At 43.2% G+C, this 19,837-nt stretch overlaps 1 protein-coding gene across 2 annotated transcripts in view; it reads right to left on the bottom strand.

Annotated features, from left to right (window-relative positions):
- NIPA1 (NIPA magnesium transporter 1) overlaps positions 1-13,037 on the bottom strand; it is a 40,114-nt gene extending 27,077 nt beyond the window's left edge. Inside the window, exon 1 of one of the 2 annotated variants that reach the window (XM_082630008.1) lies at positions 12,806-13,037. In XM_082630008.1, coding sequence (XP_082486134.1) covers positions 12,806-12,968 — 163 coding nt within the window. In that variant the 5' untranslated portion in view covers positions 12,969-13,037. The remainder of the gene's footprint in view (positions 1-12,805) is intronic. The other variant, XM_082630007.1, reaches the window with a different exon arrangement.
- Between the last annotated feature and the right edge of the window lie 6,800 nt (positions 13,038-19,837).

Genomic DNA, 19,837 nt, shown 5'->3' with positions numbered 1-19,837 from the left:
AAATAGAGCTATCATATGATCCAGCAATCCCACTCTTGGTTATATATTGGGAAAAGATGAAAACTCTAATCTGAAAGGATACATGCAGCCTGATGTTCACAGCAGCACGATTTACAATAACCAAGACACGGAAGCAACCTGAGTGTCTATCGACAGATGAACAGATAAAGAAGATGTGGGGGGTGTGTGTGTGTGTGTGTGTGTGTACACACACACACACACAAAATGGAACATTACTCAGCCATTAAAAAGAATGAAATATTGCCATCTGTAGCAATGTGGATAGACCTAGAGAATATCATACTAAGTGAAGTTAAGTCAAAAACAAACATTATATGATATCACTTACATGTGGACTCTAAAAATAATGCAAATGAATCTATATACAAAACAGAAACGGACTCACAGACACAGAAAGCAAAATTATGGTTACCAAAGGGGAAAGGGAGGGGCAGGTAAATAAGGAGTATGGGGTTAACAGATACACATTACTATATATAAAATAGAAAAGCAACAAGAATTTACTGTATAACACAGAGAACAATATTCAATATCTTGTAGTAACCTATAATAGAAAATAATCTGAAAAAATACATATAAATAACTGAATCACTTTTCTGAACACCTGAAACTAATATTGCAAATCAACTATATTTCAATTAAAAATTTTTTCAACAAAACCAAATTTATACAAAGAACAGATCAGTGGTCTTTATTTAATTATTGTTATATATGTTACATTTTTTATGTTACAAACCCAACAATATATTGTTGTAACTTATAATAAAGGTAATGTAAACTTTGTTATTTTATACCCTAAAGAAGCTTAGAAAACAAAGGAAATCAAGTATAGATTTACAGTAGACCTTTTCATTGTTATAAAATGTCCTTCTTGGGCTTCCCTAGTGCAATACCTCTGAGAACAGGTACAGCTCTTTAGCACAAAGCTAACAAATAACAAATAAATAACAAAGCTCTTAGCACAACTAAGCCCGTGTGCCACAACTACTGAGCCTGTGCTCTAGAGCCCACGAGCCACAACTACTGAAGCCCGCGTGCCTGGAGCCCGTGCTCCACAACAAGAGAAGCCACAGCAATGAGAAGCCCGTGCACCGCAACGAGGACTGGCTCCCGCTCTCCACAACTAAAGAAAGCCCGTGCGCAGCAACGAAGACACAATGCAGCCAAAAATAAATGTCCTTTGGCTACAGTAACAATTTTTTTTTTTTTCCTGTACGCGGGCCTCTCTCTGTTGGTGGTCTCTCCCGCTGCGGAGCACAGGCTCCGGACGCGCCGGCTCAGCGGCCATGGCTCACGGGCCCAGCCGCTCCGTGGCATGTGGGATCTTCCCGGACCGGGGCACGAACCCGTGTCCCCTGCATCGGCAGGCGGACTCTCAACCACTGCGCCACCAGGGAAGCCCAAACATGATTTTTTTTTTTTTTTACAGTAACAATTTTTGCCTTAAAGTCTGTTCTGTTTCATACTAGCATGGCCACTCCTGCTCTCTTTTGTGTATAAGTAAATATTCTTGCTTATTATTTAAAATAACTGTGAACACAGTTCATTCTAGATCTTGAAGCTTGTTTTTATAGCAGATGTACACAATAATTTACTCAACAGCTTTTCAAAATTCTATATATAATATTCAAAAGATTTTAGGGACTCTGAGATCAAGGAATCAGTCACAATCTTTTCTGTTGGGGGTCTATGCTGGGGGCAGGGAAAGGCCAATTCCTTTTACTGTGATAAGTACAGTTTTGTCATGAGTGCTTACGAAGTCATGGGATCACTGTTACAGCAGCAGCTAGAATGTGGGCAACACTCCTGCAGTGAAAGCTTGTCCAAGGATGCCAGCACAATGGGACCCACTGAGGCTCTCCTCTTTCACTGCTATAGTTTTCCCCACACCATTAACGACCACACAGCATGTGCTTTTGATAGTCTGAAATGGACTCTGTCACTAAAATGGGGAAGAACCTGGGATAACACGTATCCAAGGCTAGAGAAGTTATAACAAGCCTTTGGTCTCCCTTTAGTCAAAGGGTACAGGTTAGTTCCAAGTGTCTAGGGTCCTCCCACTCATACTCCCCAGGAGGAGCTTGTGTTTGCTGAAACCCAAAGGTATTGCGATCACCCTCACCTTTTAAGCCAATATTAGGCAAAAGTTTTCTGCTTCCATGGACATTAAGTAAGTTAAGATTTTCTGTCGGGATACTTGCCCCACACCCCTAAGTGTAGATCAAAGTGATGCTGCTCCCCATGGCCCCCAAGGGCTCCAGTTCAGCAAGATCCCCAGTGCCCACGGAAGTAGCCCATGGCTCTTCTTGCCCATCCACCTGTGCCTAGCATCCTCACTGAGCTGGCTGCCCCAGGTTCCATCCTCCTGCAGCCAGGAATTCCGAGGAACCTGCATTCCCTGTCAGCCATTGGCCCTGTCATAGATATTATTTTCTTACGTCCTAAAATGACTTGGTTTCTTCACAGCTTCACCTTCATCACTGTCCCTAAAAATCCTAAAGTTACTCCCCTGACACCCTCAGAGGCACCTGTTCAAGCCTACGGCCATGCTCATCCTCTTCCCAGCTGGGACTTTTCAAGTTCTCTGGCCTTAGCAAGAACAAGGAACCTCAGAATTGTAGAACACTGGTTTTCTGTTTGTTTATTTGACTATACTCACGCCTCCTCCCCTCCACTCCTAGGTGTGGGTTGCAAAGGTAGCAATGCCTAAAGTCTAGAACTTTTCTCCCCCTCATACTGGAAACCCTGGATGCTCACTGAGAGCTGAACGGTTGTTTATAACAGCTGAACTACAAGACAAAGAAGTGTTGTGCAAATACAGAAGAGACTTGTCAGGATGATAGTATCAATTGGTACTGATGTTGTCCAACCATGGACTCGTGGCTTTCAAAACCTTCCATTTAGGTTTAAGTGTGTATCAGAAATGTCCTTAAAATATGACTTTCTAGCACAGAAATACAGGCTGTCGTCTAGTTTATTTACTTTCTGGTTCTACCACAGCAAAACTGCTTCCACTCGTGTGTGCTCTGGACAGCAACAACAGAGCTGCTCGTATCAGCAAAGCAAGAGTGGATCACTAAGTCCTTTACGAATTAATTAATGCCGTAACGTTAAAAAAATGTGTAAAAAGATGCTACGTAGCTTTTACAGAGCTCTTAAAAAAGGACTATCAAGAAAATTTCTTTCCTGACACCAACACAGCTAGATGAGGGCATTAATTAGACTCAATTTGAGCACTTGGTATTCACCAATTTACGAATGGATTTAGTACTTGAAGTTCTTTTGTATGTTGGTTATTAGATATGCAGAACTCATTTTCCCAAAGAAATAGTTGGGCAATCTTGAAAAAGAAGAACAAAACTGTATGACATACTATCTGATTTTAAGATTATAAAACTACATAATCAGTACAGACTGGCCTAAGGATAGACATACACAATAAAACAGAATAGAGTTCAGAAATAGACTCACACATGTACAGTCAGATCATGGACTAAAGCAACAGTATAATTCAATAGGGAAATTTCCTCAACAAGTGATGCTGAACCAAATGGATACCAGTAGGGAAAATACTGAACCTTGATTCATACCTCACTCATATACAAAAATTAACTCAAGATGGCTTACAGACCTAAAGGTAAAAGCTAAAGCTATAAAACTCCTAGAGGAAAACACAGGAGGATGCCATTGTGACCTGAGGAGAAACAAAGACTTTTTTTTGGCAGAAATCAAAAAGTACTAACCATGTAGAAGGAAAAAACTGATAAGTTAGACTTCATCAAAATTAAAAATGTCTGCTCTTCAAGAGGAAACATTAAGAAAATGAAAAGACAAGCCTCAGAGAAAATATTGCAATTCCTAAATCTGCCAAAGGACTTGTATCCAGATTATACATACATGTTATATATAATGCACAATACAATCCAGTAAAATACAGGCAAAAGTCTTGAAAAGACACCTCAAAAAGAGTGTATACAAATGGCCAATAAACTCATCAAAAGATGCTCAATATCATTAGGTATCAGGGGAATGTAAATTAAAATCACAATGAGATACCACTGTACACTCACCAGAACGGCTAAAATTAAACAGATGACAACACCAAATGTTGGAGAGAATGTGGAGCACCTGGAACTCTCATTCATTGCTGATGGGAGGGTAACATGGTACAACTGTGGTTAGAAAGTGCTCAGCAGTCTCTTAAAATTTAATTATATACCTCCTCCATGATCCAGCACTGAATGATCCAGCAATGCTCCAAGGTATTTACCCCAAAGATAAGAAGACTTTAAGTCAAAAAAGAATTATGTAAGAACTCTCATTGCAGCTTTCCTCAAACAGCAAAAATTTGGAAACAACCAAATTTTCAGAATAGATAAGCAAATTGTGGTATATTCAAACAATGGAACACTACTTAGCAATATAAGTATGACCGATACACATATCACGATGAATATTCAAACCATGATGAAAGAAAGAAAGAAGAGTAGACATAAGAGAATACATACTGTATGACTCCATTTATATGAAGTTCAAGAACAGGCAAAACTAATTCAATCTATGCAGATGGATACTAGGAGAGCAGACCCTCTGGTGTAGGGAGGACAGGATGAAAAAGAACACGAGAGAACTTTCTAGGGTGACGGCAATAATCAACTTCTTTACCGAGGTGTTGGTTACACAGGTATATTGATTTGTCAAAACTCACCAAACTGGGACTTTCCCAGTGGTCCAGTGGTAAAGAATCTGCCTCCCAAGGCCACGGACGCGGGCTCAATCCCCGTCAGGGAACTAAGATCCCACATGCCGCAGGGCAACTACGGCCTCACGCCACAGCTACTGAGCCAGCGCACCTCAACTGGAGAGCCTGCGTGATGCAAACTACAGAGCCCACGTGCTCTGGAGCCTGTGCGCCGTAACTAGAGAGAGAAAACCCTCACGCCACAACTAAAGAGAAGCCCCACACACCGCAACGAAGATCTGGTGTGCGGCAACTAAGACCCGACGCAGCCAAAAATAAGATAAATAATAAAATAAATAAATAAAAATAAATAAATATTTTAAAAAATCATTCTTGTAAAAAAAAAAAAAACCTCACCAAACTGACCCTTAAGATCTACGTAGCTGACTATATGTAATTATACTCCAATATTTAAAAAGAAAAAATAGTTTATAAACAATAGCTAAACTTCTAGGTTAGCCCACACAATGCTGACCATAATGCAATAACCAGTGTGACAGTTTCTCACAGTTTCTGCGAGAAATGACATTCGATGTTTCACGGGGAATAAGTCCAGTGTATATTAACACATACTCCCTCCAGGGAGGCTCTCTATCAAATGTTTACTGGAAGCATCACGTTCCTTGGTGAATACAAAGACTTATAAAGACTCCCGAGGCACGGTGTCTGCCCTTGAAAAGTGTTCTCTTCCTCCTCACCTTTAGTGCAGCATTTTCCCTCTCCCTTTCTCTGAAACCAGGGCTGCCCCCACTCACCCTGAGTACAGAGAAGCCAAAGTGGCCAATTCCTGTTTGCACGACAGGTAGATGTCAGGCATTTATACCTGTACTGTCAGGCTCTGTTGATGTGAACAGAACAATCTAAGAAAATGAGCTCTCAGTCATGACTCCTATACACACACGTACTATACTGTATATACACATACACACAGTTTATTGAAACATCACCACTTTTAAAACTCTATTTTGAGGGAGCTATCCCAACATTCATATGCAAAGATACTCAATATAACATATTATACTAGCAAAGGAACTGGAAACACTCATGTCCTACAAAAGGAGAATGGTAACATTCATGCAGCCACTGAATATTTTTTCAAAGGATATTTAACAGCATGGGGATGACAGACTTGAGAGCAACCACAGGACATAAACTGGCACACGGTTTTCAAAGTACATGATGAAGAGGTGTACCACCCAACAGCAATGTATGGATCAAAACTGGATCCTGGTTCTAAAAGATAAACTGGGGAAAACTGATGAGATAATCACGGAAATTTGAACACTGACCAGGTATGTGAGAATATTAAAGAGTTATTGTTAATTTTTAGGTGCAATAAAGGTATTACAGTTATGTTTAACAAGGAGATGCTCACTGAAATACATAGATGAGATGGTATCCTGCCTGGAATTTGTCTCAAAAATTCCACTGGGGTGGAGGCAGAGGAGTGGCACTGGGGTGTAAATGAAATGAGATTGGCTCAGACTAATGATTGTTGAAGCTGGCGGATAGGTATATGGGGGTCTATTACACTATTTTCTCTATGTATATGTTTGACATTTTCCATAGTAAAAAGGGTTTTTTTAAGATTTTAAAGATATATATAATTTTTTGGAATGTCTGATAGGGGGTGTTTATTTTATTATTCTCTATACCCTACATATGTGTTATATAATTTTTGCACACAGGATTTATTCATTAAAATTCAATTTTGAAATATAAGTATTGAATGTGACTAGGAAGAAATACACCCTAATTGTAACAGTGGTTACCTGAAGGTGAGGAGACGAATGCTTTTTATTTTCCTATTCGTAATTGTATGTACTTACCAGATTTTAAACAATGACCATATTTCTATAACCAAGAAGAAGATGCTCTTTTTTTTTTTTTTTTTTTCTGCGGCACGCGGGCCTCTCACTGTCGCGGCCTCTCCCGTTGCGGAGCACAGGCTCTGGACGCGCAGGCTCAGTGGCCATGGCTCATGGGCCCAGCCACTCCGCGGCATGTGGGATCCTCCCGGACTGGGGCACGAACCCGTGTCCCCTGCATCGGCAGGCGGACTCTCAACCACTGTGCCACCAGGGAAGCCCCAAGATGCTCTTTTAAAAGCATGACTATGCCCAGGTTCTGGGAATTCATGATATACTCTGCTGAGTAAGCATACCATACCAAAGAGCTCTGACTGGGCATGAACATGCAAGGTAAACCCTCTGCCTGCCCACCCTCCCTGGCTGATCCAGGCAATATCTAAAAGGGGTCAGTTTACAGTCACAGGTTCCTGGCCCGGAAACATTAGGGAGTGTGGGGTTAGGGAGTGTGGGATTGAGCATATTCTCCTTGAAAAGTGGTCTTTTTTAGCCGCTCATGGCTACCTTTTTTTTTAAAAAAAGGACTGGCTGGTTACTCATTGAGGACTTAAAGGGCTGGAAATATAAATTACGTTATATTTTATACTATTTATGTATAAATATTTTTGAAGAAAAAATATACTCTGTCCAACAGAAATTCATGAACACCAAAGGTATTTCATGTAGGAATTTATATTAGTGATCTATTCCCACATTTGTCACATGAAAATGATAAGAAATTCTTATTTGCCTTAGTTTCAGGGTATTATTAATACTTAATGTTTGGGGTATTATTATACTTATTTATAATAAAACAGTATCCGAGTACCAGCTTTTTCCACATAGACTGTGAAGCCCCTCATCAGAAAAGTCTTATCTATAGGTGAATTTATGTATCTTTCCCCTCACCTTTCCCACCGGGAGCAGCAGAGAAAAACCACCTTCAAAGTCAACCCAAGCTGGGTTCAAATCCTGGTGCCGCCAGTCCTGTATCGGGTGCATGCCTCAACCTCCTCTCCTGTATCACACCTCCTGGGATCCATGTCCCTATGCCATCCCCTCCCACAGTGGACCTGGGTTGGCCCTGAGTACACCAACAGAATGTGGCAGAAGTGGTATTGCCAGACCTCCACGGCTAGGGCACAGGGATCCATTCGGCGTTCACCTTAGCCTTTGGAAGGTTTGGTCTAGGGGAAGCTATCCACCATGTAATGGGTCTGACTTCCCTGAGACCACTACAGTGTAAGGAAGCCCACAGGAGCCACGTGTGAAGAGAGTACATGGAAGGGGTTTCCCTGGTGGCGCAGTGGTTGGGAGTCCGCCTGCTGATGCAGGGGACACGGGTTCGTGCCTCCGTCCGGGAAGATCCCACACGCCATGGCTGCTGAGCCTGCGCGTCCGGAGCCTGTGCTCCGCAACGGGAGAGGCCACAACAGTGAGAGGCCCGCGTACCGCAAAAAAAAAAAAAAAAAAAAAGAGAGAGAGTATATGCAGTGATGAAAAGAGGTGGTGGAGGGAGGTAGCTCAGGAACCATCTTGCTGTCTCAGCTATCCCAGACAAGAGAGGAAGAAGTCATCTCAGATGACTCTAGCCCCAGCCACCATCTGACCGCAGCCCACTGGAGACCCCAAGGAAGCGGGGCCCATCTGAGTCCAGCCAGCCCATGGAACGTGACAGATGCATGAGTCCGGGACATCATAAGTCTTCTGTAAGCAGCAGCTTTCTTTATCTTCTCTTCTCATGGAAATACTATCAAGTAAACCAGATATGTACAGGCTGTGAACCAGATATGTACAGGCTGTGGAGCCATTCAAATGCTCTTAACACTCGCCCTAGTCTCACATGTTTCTTATCAACCATCTCCCCTTGGAGCTAGATAGATATCAGGGTTACAGATGTTCAGATCTAGCAGTAACTCTGGATTCTGTTACTTAGCAGAGGCCACAGGTAAACGAGGTCAGCTCTGAATAATTTGAAGAAAGCTCGGAAATAAAATACGAGGTTTGGTTTTACCCTCCACTCCAGGGTTACTCACGGGCAATTAGAGAGCATTACTGAGTGTCCACCACATGCCTCCCAGTGGACGGGACATGTGCCCTGCCTTGAAGAGCCAGGACCCAGGGGGAGCACAGCCAAGTGAACAAGCCATCACACCACAGGTTTCAGGGGCAGGAAGGGGCTAAAGACAGGCACCTAGAAGTCACACGGCAGGAGAGGAAGCTGACCCCATCCGTCAGGGTCTGGAGGGTGTACAGGAGCTGGAGAAGCTAACCACACAGTCAAAGGGCTGCAGGAGTGAAGATAACATGTGTGTGTGTCAGCTCTGGGTTTGGGGGTACACGCACCAAGGTGTGTGCCTGGGAATGGCAAGAGAGGCGAGGAGAAAACGTGTACATTCCATGACCAGAGAGCACATGGCCTCCAAAATCAGTACAGAAGGCTTGAGCCTAGCAGGTGGGCTGCTTGGATCCCAGGTTCCACTCTCACGAGACAACTCACTCATTCCGAGCATCTTAGCAGTGTGACTACACCACTAGGCTGTACTCCTCTCAGGAAGGAGACTGTGAAACCTGAAAAGGACTTTTTTTATGGTGTTAAAATATATATCATAATATTTAGCATTTTCACCATTTTTAAGTGTACAGTTCCATGGCATTAAGTACATTCACCTTGTTGTGCAATCATCACCACCGTCCATCTCCAGAACTAACCCATCCTCCAAAACAGACACTCTGTGCCCATTACACACTGACTTCCCACCCCCCCCCCTCACAGCCCCCTGCAACACCATTCTACTTTCCGTCTCTGTGAATCTGACTATTCTAGGTGCCTCATATGAGTGGAATCATGCAAGGTTTGTCCTTTTGTGACTGATTTATTTCGCTTAGCACAATGTCCTCAAGGCTCATCCATGCTGTAGCATGTCAGAATTTCCTTCCTTTTTAAGACTAAGGAATATTCCTTTGAACGTATATACCACAATTTGTTCCACATTTTCTCTACTGTGAATAATGCTGCTATGAACATGGGTGTGCAAATATCTGTTCAAGTCCCTGTTTTCATTTCTTCTGGATATATATCCTCAGAAGTGGAATTGCTGGGTCATATGGTAATTCTACATTTAATTTTTTGAAGAACCTCCCTGCTGTTTTTCATAGCAGCTGCACCATTTTACATTCCCACCAACAGTGCACAAGGGTTCCAATTTCTCAACATCCTCACCAATGCTTGTTATTTTCTGCCTTTTTTTTTAGGACATTCTACAGAGTCACTCATCTATGCAATTCTATGACCTTCCTGAGGCTGTCTCCACAATGTCTGTCTGAGGGCAGGACATCATCCCCCCACAGTGAAGAGGCTCCCAGGCCATCCTCACCTATCCATCCGCACAGAAGTCTAATGTTGCAACTGGCTTTCAACAACTTATCTTCAGACTAGATGGTCACCTTGTTTCTCTCTTCTAAGCTCTGCTTCAAGTGGGCTCTAACACTAAACATACTATCAATGACCTGTGGCCCCAGGTGTCCCCTGCCCTCTTCCCATCTTCAGGGTCTTTCAGAGCCACACCAGGAGTGAGGCAGTTAGTTCACCTTGAGCCTGTGTTGTGGATGGTGCTCCTAGCCTATCCATTCCATTCCATGAATGACATTCCATTCATTGGGAAGGTCCTCTCAAGAGTGAGGGAAAGCTGGGAACAGAGAAAGCGGCACCCCAACTCCTCCCCCACAAAGGAAGGGCTGTGACCAGAACTTGGCTCTCCTGAAGCTGAGACCTGAAAGAAACGCTGGTGCATGGCAATGCAAGAAAGCTGAAACTTTCAGTGAGACAGCTTTTTACAGTGTAAGACCATCAGGTCTCCCTTAGCGCAAGAACTTGACTCCCCAGTTTTTAGCCACCCCCTCTTGCCTCCCATCTCCCCCATTTCAGTCATTTCACAACGGACAACTATGCTGCTTACTAGCAGAGGTACAAAAAGGTTTCAGGGGGAGGAGATGCTAAAACTATGCATCCTCAATACCTACAACGGTGCCTGGCACATACTTAAGAGTTTCGTGAATATCTGTTGAACAAATCAAAACTAAATTTATCAAAACAAGACTATATGTCGGTCTTCCACCATTACGAGCAAGCCAGGTAGCTTGAGTTAGTAGTGGTGGGTAGTAACTGGAGAAGTAAGAAATCAGCAAATACCACATTTTCACTCATTTATTTAAGGGCATAGTCTGCAGGTATAAATAAAAGCGTGAATAATGTTTTTTTTTTCAGGTTGCTGTTTTTTTATTTTCTTAGTCACTAATTCCCTTGAACACATAAGCTGAGCTGAAATAACATATTTAGTTTTACTCAATAGTTACTGTTTTCTGTTAACTGACGTCTAGATTCAGGTTTCCTTAGATTTTACCTAACGTCTTATGGCCATGTGTCCTCAGGCTCCTCCTGGCTGCGACAGTCTGTCAGACTTTACGACCTTGACAGGAGGACTGGTGAGGGCCTTTGCAGGTTGTTCCTGAATTCAGGTTTGTGTGATGTTTTGCTCATGGTTAGACTGGGGTCATGGGTTTTGGAGATCATGTACCTATCCTATCAAGGGCACGTGTGTTGTTTATTTTTGAATCATGACGAACATGTCACCCACCCCTGGAGCCCCTCAAACTGACAGGTGCTCCCTGAACAGTGTGCCACTGCCAGATGTGCATTTGTTACCGTAGAGATACATCTGCATCCTAGGGAAACCACGCTTGGTCTTATTTAGATTTTATGTACAGACTGCAATGTTTTCACTTCGAAGTTGAATTCTTTAACAAATATCTATGGTTTTATATTTTCACTCAAGATTGTAGGTCCCTTTATCTCTTTCCTCACTCCTGGCTGATCATCCAGGGCACTCAAGAGTTTCACTTGCATTATAGAATCCGAACTATTAAATAAGTTTACTTCTTCTTAAACCCATGACCTGGCGGTTTCCCCCTTCTCAGAGAGCCCCTAACGCTATTCTGCCATGGCTCACGGGCCCAGCCGCTCCGCGGCCTGTGGGATCTTCCCGGACCGGGGCACGAACCCACGTCCCCTGCGTCGGCAGGCGGACTCTCAACCACTGCGCCACCAGGGAAGCCCTAACACTATTCTTGTAGAACAACCACAAGACTCTCTCAGTCCTTCTGGACACGTTCAGTTTCAGTTTCAAAGCATGCTACATCTTGCGTTCAGTAAACTGTCTCGGGCCTCTCTTAGCACAGAACACTGGCAAAGAACTCTGCTACATCTTACACTTTCCACATTGATAAGCAGTGGTGTTTGGGGGCTTATCCACCCAGGGAATACTCAGTTGGCCCAGTTTTGGTGGTTTTAATCTTCCTTGAGTGTTCTTTACACTGAAGATCACTTGTAGTCAGATGGGTCCAATCTAAACCAGAGGTGCTTCAATCAAGGACCCCAGGAACAGAAGCCACAGGAAAGGTCAGACCTCTCGCTCGACCCTGAGAGCGAGCGCATCCTTGGCCCGCAGGTCCCACCCCGGCCTGCCTAGCACACAGCTCTTAACTTCTGCACTGGTGTGGCCACTGCAGGGCGAGAAGTCAGCAGGTCCTGCCCTCCAAGTGCACCCCAGGCTGGAGTCACAGCAAAGGCGGGAGCCCCGTCGCTCCTTCTGAGCAGGCACTGGGCTCCGGCCATTCGGGGGATACTGCAAACAGGAAGCTTTCCCTAGCAGCCGGTGGGTGCGGGTGACAGGGACGCCTGGGCGCCAACCAGAGGGCAGGTCGCTGGGATGCACGTCTGCAAACCGATTGGGTCTGGGAGGGAGGAAAGAAGTCAGCTGGAGAAACCTTATAAAACTGAAGACGGCTTCGCCAGCGCCGGGAAGGGAGAAAAACCGTGGCGGGGACACAACTACCACCGCTCAGGGCGCACCGGCTAATTCCCAGGCTGCCACCGGAGCTGCTGGAGGACTAGGCTCGGCCGCGGTGGCGGCGCTTCTGGCGCACAGGACCGCGTCCGCGCCTGCGCTGCGGGTGGTCTAGGGGGCCTCGCGCCGCGCAGCTGGCCCTCCGAGGTGCCCCGCCCCGTCTCCGGACCCCACTGCGGCGACGACCGGAACACCCCCCCGCCCCCCGCGGCGGCTCCCCTCCCCACGGCCGGCGGCTGCTCCCTCCACGCCTCCGCCCCCACCCCGAGCAGGGCCGCGGCCCGCCCTACCTCGCCGCTTGGCGCGCACGATGCCCTTCTTCTGCAGCACGAACGTGGACCCGTTCACCAGGCTCGACACCACGGCCACGCCCAGGCCGAGCGACACGGCGGCGGGGCTCGGGCTGCGCGCCCCCTCCCCGGCCGCCGCCGCTGCAGCCGCTGCAGTCCCCATTCCGCCGGCGCCCGCCCTCCGCGCCTGCGCGCTCGCCCGCCGGGCCTGGAGGCGGGGGCCGGCTCCGCGGCCCAGAGCCACTGGGGTGCGGGGGACCGGGGCTCGGCAGGGGCGGGGTGGAGCCGGGGCTCCGGGAGGGGGTGAGAGGGGGGAGGAGGGGGAGGAGCGCGTTGGGAGAGGCGGCGGCGGCTGCGAGGAGTGGGGTGGGGTGGCAGGTGGGTGGTCGTAGAGGCCGAGCTTCAGGCTTGGCTGTGCAAATACAGGGACCCCAGTTAAGTTTGCCTCTCAGGTAAACAGATGGGTTTTGGTGGGTGTCCCATGCGATATTTAGGACTGGAAGAGCGCCAGCAAGACGCAGCGTTCGCTGGGATCCTGGTCCCTCACAGATCTGTTCCGGGGCCCGCAGAGAGCCGTCCCTGGGGCCTGAAACCAAGACACGTCAGCTGTGGAAACTCGAATGGGACCGCTGAACGAAGGGAAGTCATCTGTCTCCGCACTGGAGCAGTGAGCTCGTGATCGCACCGTCCAACTTACTGATTTATTTTTAATATTTAATAAAATATACCAAAATTACAGAAAACATGGGGCAATATTTTAAAATGACTCAATCCCACAACCCTAGCCTAATAGTTATTGTTTTCCCACCTAAAGTACAATTGCAATGACAATATACAAAATATCCTTTTTATTTAATATATCATAATCAGTTTTTACGTTGCTACATAATGATTATTTTAATGACGGTATAATTTCCCATAAAGTTAATTACCGTAATTTGTCTAACTGTTCGGCTGTCGTTGGATGTTAGGTTGCTCCCAGTTTTTGTTTTTTTTTCTATTATAAGTGATGCCGTGATGAACGTCTTCGTAAATTTTGAAAAAACTAAAGAGTATCAACCTATACCTGTATGCATCACTGTTTGTGAAGCAATATAAAATCAAATACTATTTCTGTATGAAAACTTTTATGCTGAATGAATCTAGTCCTTTGCTTATTCTTTTTTTGTTGTGGCAGCATATATATAACAAAACTTGCCATTTTAGCCATTGTTAAATGTACAATTCAGTGGCATTAATTACATTAACAGTGTTGTGCAACCCTCACCACTGTCCATTTCCAAAACTACTCCATCACTCCAAACAGAAACTCCATACCCGTAAAGCAGTTATCTCCCATTTCTCCTGCCCCCCCAGTCTCTGCTAATCACTAACCTACTTTCTGCCTCTATGAATTTGCCTATTCTAGATATTTCATATAAGTGAAATTGCACAATATTTGTCCTTCTGTGACTGGCTCATGTCACTTAGTATAATGTTTCAAGCTTCATCCATATTGTAGCATATGTCAGAACATCATTCCTTTTTTATGGCTCAGTAATATTCCATTGTATGTAAATATAGTAGTCCCCTTTATGCAAGGTTTCACTTTCCTTGGTTTCAGTTACCCAAAGTCAACGTGGTCCAAAAATGTTAATAGAAGATTCCAGCAATAAGCAATTCATAAACTTTCAATTGCATGCTGTTCTGAGTAGTATGCTGAAATCTCATTCCATCCTGCCCGGGACATGAATCATCCCTTTGCCCATTGTATACCGTCCATTTAGTCACTTAGTAGCAACTCAGTTATCACATCGACTACTGGGTACCGCAGGGCTTGTGTTCATGCAACCCTTATTTTACTTAATAACAGCCCCAAAGCACAAGAGTAGTGATGCTGACAATTTGGATATGCCAAAGAGAAGCTGTAAAATGCTTCCTTTAAGTGAAAAGGTGAAAGTTTTGAACTTAGTAAGGAAAGGAAAGAAAAAAATTGTATTCTGAGGTCAATAAGATCTACACTTAGAATCTTCTATCCATAAACTGTGAAGAAGGAAAAAGAAATTTGTGCTAGTTTCGCTGTCACACCTCAGACTGCAAAAGTTACGGCCACAGTGCATGATAAGTGCTTAGTTAAGATGAAAGAGGCATTAAATTTGTACAATAAGATATTTAGAGAGAGACTACATTCACATAACTTTTATTACACTATATTGTCATAACTGTTCTATTTTATTAGTGTTGTTATTAATCTCTCACTGTGTCTAATTTACAAATTAAACATTGTCATAGGTATGTATGTACATCTGTATGTATAGGAAAAAAAATAGTATATATAGAGTTCAGTACGATTTGAGGTTTCAGGCATCCACTGGAGCTCTTGGAGGGTATAGCCTGCAGATAAATGGGGACTACTGTACGACATTTAAGAAAAAAAAACTTTATTGGAGTATAACTGCTTTACAATGTTGTGTTAGTTTCTGCTGTAGCTCAAAAAGAATCAGCTATATGTATACATATATCCCCATATCTCCTCCCTCTTGCACCTCCCTCCCACCCTCCATATCCCACCCCTCTAGGTGATCACAAAGCACCGAGCTGATCTCCCTCTGCTAGGCAGCTACTTCCCACTAGCTATCTATTTTACATTTGCCAGTGTATATATGTCAGTGTTACTCTCTGACTTCGTCCCTGCTTACCCTTCCCCCTCCCTGTGTCCTCACGTCCATTCTCTACATCTGCATCTTTATTCCTGTCCTGCCCCTAGGTTCATCACAACCATTTTGTTTTTTTAGATTCCATATATATGTGTCAGCATATGGTATTTGTTTTTCTCTTTCTGACTTACTTCACTCTGTATGACAGACTCTAGGTCCATCCACCTCACTGCAAATAACTCAATTTCATTTCTTTTCATGGCAGAGTAATATTCCACTGTATATATGTGCCACATATTCTCTATCCATTCATCTGTCAGTGGACACTTAGGTTGTTGCATGTCCTGGCTATTGTAAATAGAGCTGCAGTGAACATTGTGGTACATGACTCTTTTTGAATTATGGTTTTCTCAGGGTATATGCCCAGTAGTGGGATTGCTGGGTCATATGGTAATTCTATTGTTCGTTTTTTAAGGAACTTCCATACTGTTCTCCATAGTGGCTGTATCAATTTACATTCCCACCAACAGTGCAAGAGGGTTCCCTTTTCTCCACACCCTCTCCAGCATTTATTGTTTGTAGATTTTTTGATGATGGCCATTCTGACCAGTGTGAGGTGATACCTCACTGTGGTTTTTCTTCGCATTTCTCTACTAATTAGTGATGTTGAGCATCCTTTCATGTGTTTGTTGGCCATCTGTATATCTTCTTTGGAGAAATGTCTATTTAGGTCTTCTGCCCATTTTTGGATTGGGTTGTTTGTTTTTTTGGTATTAAGCTGCATGAGCTGCTTGTATATTCTGGAGATTAATCCTTTGTCTGCTGATTCATTTGCAAATATTGTCCCCCATTCTGAGGGTTGTCTTTTGGTCTTGTTTATGGTTTCCTTTGCTGTGCAAAAGCTTTTAAGTTTCATTAGGTCCCATTTGTTTATTTTTGTATTTATTTCCATTTCTCTAGGAGGTGGGTCAAAAAGGATCTTGCTGTGATTTATGTCATAGAGTGTTCTGCCTATGTTTTCCTCTAAGAGTTTTATAGTATCTGGCCTTACATTTAGGTCTTTAATCCATTTTGAGTTTATTTTTGTGTATGGTGTTAGGAAGTGTTCTAATTTCATTCTTTACATGTAGCTGTCCAGTTTTCTCAGCACCACTTATTGAAAAGGCTGTCTTTTCTCCATTGTATATTCTTGCCTCCTTTGTCAAAGATAAGGTGACCATGGGCTTCCCTGGTGGCGCAGTGGTTGAGAGTCCGCCTGCCGATGCAGGGGACAGGGGTTTGTGCCCCAGTCCGGGAAGATCCCACATGCCACCGAGCAGCTGGGCCCGTGAGCCATGGCCGCTGAGCCTGTGCATCCGGAGCCTGTGCTCCGCAACGGGAGAGGCCACAACAGTGAGAGGCCCATGTACAGCAAAAAAAAAAAAAAAAAAAGATAAGGTGACCATATGTGTGTGGGTTTATCTCTGGGCTTTCTATCCTGTTCCAGCAATTTATATTTTTGTTTTTGTGCCAGTACCCTACTGTCTTGATTACTATAGATTTGTTGTATAGTCTGAAGTCAGGGAGCCTGATTCCTCCAGCTCCGTTTTTCTTTCTCAAGGTTCCTTTGGCTATTTGGGTCGTTTCTGTTTCCATACAAATTGTAAAATTTTTTGTTCTAGTTCTGTGAAAAATGCCATTGGAAGTTTGATAGGGATTGCATTGAATGTGTGGATTGCTGTGGGTAGTATAGTCATTTTCACAATGTTGATTCTTCCAATCCAAGAACATGGTATATCTCTCCATCTTTCTGTATCATCTTTAATTTCTTTCATCAGTGTCTTATCGTTTTCTGCATACAGGTCTTTTGTCTCCTTAGGAAGGTTTATTCGTAGCTATTTTATTCTTTTTGTTGCAGTTGTAAATGGGAGTGATTCCTTAATTTCTCTTTCAGATTTTTCATCATTAGTGTATAGGAATGCAAGAGATTTCTGTGCATTAATTTTGTATCCTGCAACTTTACCAAATTCATTGATTAGCTCTAGTAGTTTTCTGGTAGCATCTTTAGGATTCTCTATGTATAGTATTATGTCATTTGCAAACAGTGACAGTTTTACTCCTTCTTTTCCAATTTGGATTCCTTTTTTTTTTTTTTTTTCTTCTCTGATTGCCGTGGCTAAAACTTCCAAAACTATGTTGAATAATAGTGGTGAAAGTGGGCAACCTTGTCATGTTCCTGTTCTTAGGGGAAATGGTTTCAGTTTTTCACCATCGAGAACAATGTTGGCTGTGGGTTTGTCATATATGGCCTTCCTTATGTTGAGGTAGGTTCCCTCTATGCCCACTTTCTGGAGAGTTTTTATCATAAAGAGGTGTTGAATTTTGTCCAAAGCTTTTTCTACATCTATTGAGATTATCATATGGTTTTTATCCTTCAATTTGTTAATATGGTGTATCACATTGATTGGTTTGCGTATATTCAAGTATCCTTGCATTCCTGGGATAAACCCCACTTGATCATGGTGTATGATCCTATTAATGTGCTGATGGATTCTGTTTGCTAGTATTTTGTTGAGGATTTTTGCATCTATGTTCATCAGTGATATTGGCCTGTAGTTTTCTTTTTTTGTGACATCTTTGGTTTTGGTATCAGTGTGATGGTGGCCTCGTAGAATGAGTTTGGGAGTGTTCCTCTCTCTGCTATACTTTGGAAGAGTTTGAGAAGGATACGTGTTACATCTTCTCTAAATGTTTGATAGAATTCACCTGTGAAGCCATCTGGTCCTGGGCTTTTGTTTGTTGTAAGATTTTTTAATCACAGTTTCTATTTTAGTCCTTGTCATATTTTCTGTTCATATTTTCTATTTCTTCCTGGTTCAGTATTGGAAGGTTGTGCTTTTCTGAGAATTTGTCCATTTCTTCCAGGCTGTCCATTTTATTGGCATAGAGTTTCTTGTAGTAATCTCTCATGATCCTCTGTATTTCTGCAGTGTCAGTTGTTACTTCTCCTTTTTCATTTCTAATTCTATTGATTTGAGCCTTCTCCCTTTTTCTCTTGATGAGTCTGGCTAATGGTTTATCAATTTTGTTTATCTTCTCAAAGAATCAGTTTTAGTTTTATTGATCTTTGCTCTTGTTTCCTTCATTTGTTTTTCATTTATTCTGATCTGATCTTTATGATTTCTTTCCTTCTACTAACTTCGGGGTTTTTTTTTTGTTGTTCTTCTTCTTTCTCTAAATGCTTTAGATGTAAGGTTAGGCTGTTTATTTGAGATATTCCTTGTTTCTTGAGGTAGGATTGTATTGCTCTAAACCTCCCTCTTAGAACTGCTTTTGCTGCATCCCATAGGTTTTGGGTCCCCGTGTTTTCATTGTCATTTGTTTCCAGGTATTTTTTTATTTCCTCTTTGATTTCTTCAGTGATCTCTTGGTTATTTGGTAGTGTATTGTTTAGTGTCCATGTGTTTGTATTTTTTACAATTTTTTTTCCTGTAATTCATATCTAGTCTCATAGCATTGTGGTCGGAAAAGATACTTGATATGATTTCAATATTCTTAAATTTACCAAGGCTTGATTTGTGACACAAGATATGGTCTATCCTGGAGAATGTTCCATGAGCACTTGAGAAGAAAGTGTATTCTGTTGTTTTTGGATGGAATGTCCTATAAATATCAATTAAGTCTATCTGGTCTAATGTGTCTTTTAAAGCTTGTGTTTCCTTATTTATTTTCATTTTGAATGATCTGTCCGTTGGTGAAAGTGGGGTCGAAAGTCCCCTACCATTACTGTGTTACTGTTGATTTCCCCTTTTATGGCTGTTAGCAGTTGCTGTATGTATTGAGGTGCTCCTAGGTTGGGTGCATAAATATTTACAATTGTTATATCTTCATCTTGATCATTATGTAGTGTCCTTCTTTGTCTCTTGTAATAGTCTTTATTTTAAAGTCTATTTTGTCTGACATGAGTATTGCTACTCCAGCTTTCTTTTGATTTCCATTTGCATGGAATATCTTTTTCCATCCCCTTACTTTCAGTCTGTATGTGCCCCTAGGTCTGAGTTGGGTCTCTTGTAGACAGCATATATAGGGGTCTTGTTTTTTTTTTTTTTTTTTTTTTTTTTGCGGTACGAGGGCCTCTCACTGCTGTGGCCTCTCCCGTTGCAGAGCACAGGCTCCGGACACACAGGCTCAGCGGCCATGGCTCACGGGCCCAGCTGCTCCACGGCATGTGGGATCCTCCCGGACCGGGGCACGAACCTGTGTCCCCTGCATCGGCAGGCAGACTCTCAACCACTGCGCCACCAGGGAAGCCCAGGGGTCTTGTTCTTTTATCCATTCAGCGAGTCTGTGTCTTTTGGTTGGAACAATTAATCCATCTATATTTAAGGTGATTAGCCATATGTATGTTCCTATTACC

This window comes from Mesoplodon mirus, assembly GCF_964341445.2.
Source record: "Mesoplodon mirus genome assembly, chromosome: 8".
Taxonomy (NCBI): Eukaryota; Metazoa; Chordata; class Mammalia; order Artiodactyla; family Ziphiidae; genus Mesoplodon; species Mesoplodon mirus.
This window is presented reverse-complemented; position numbering and strand designations above follow the sequence as displayed.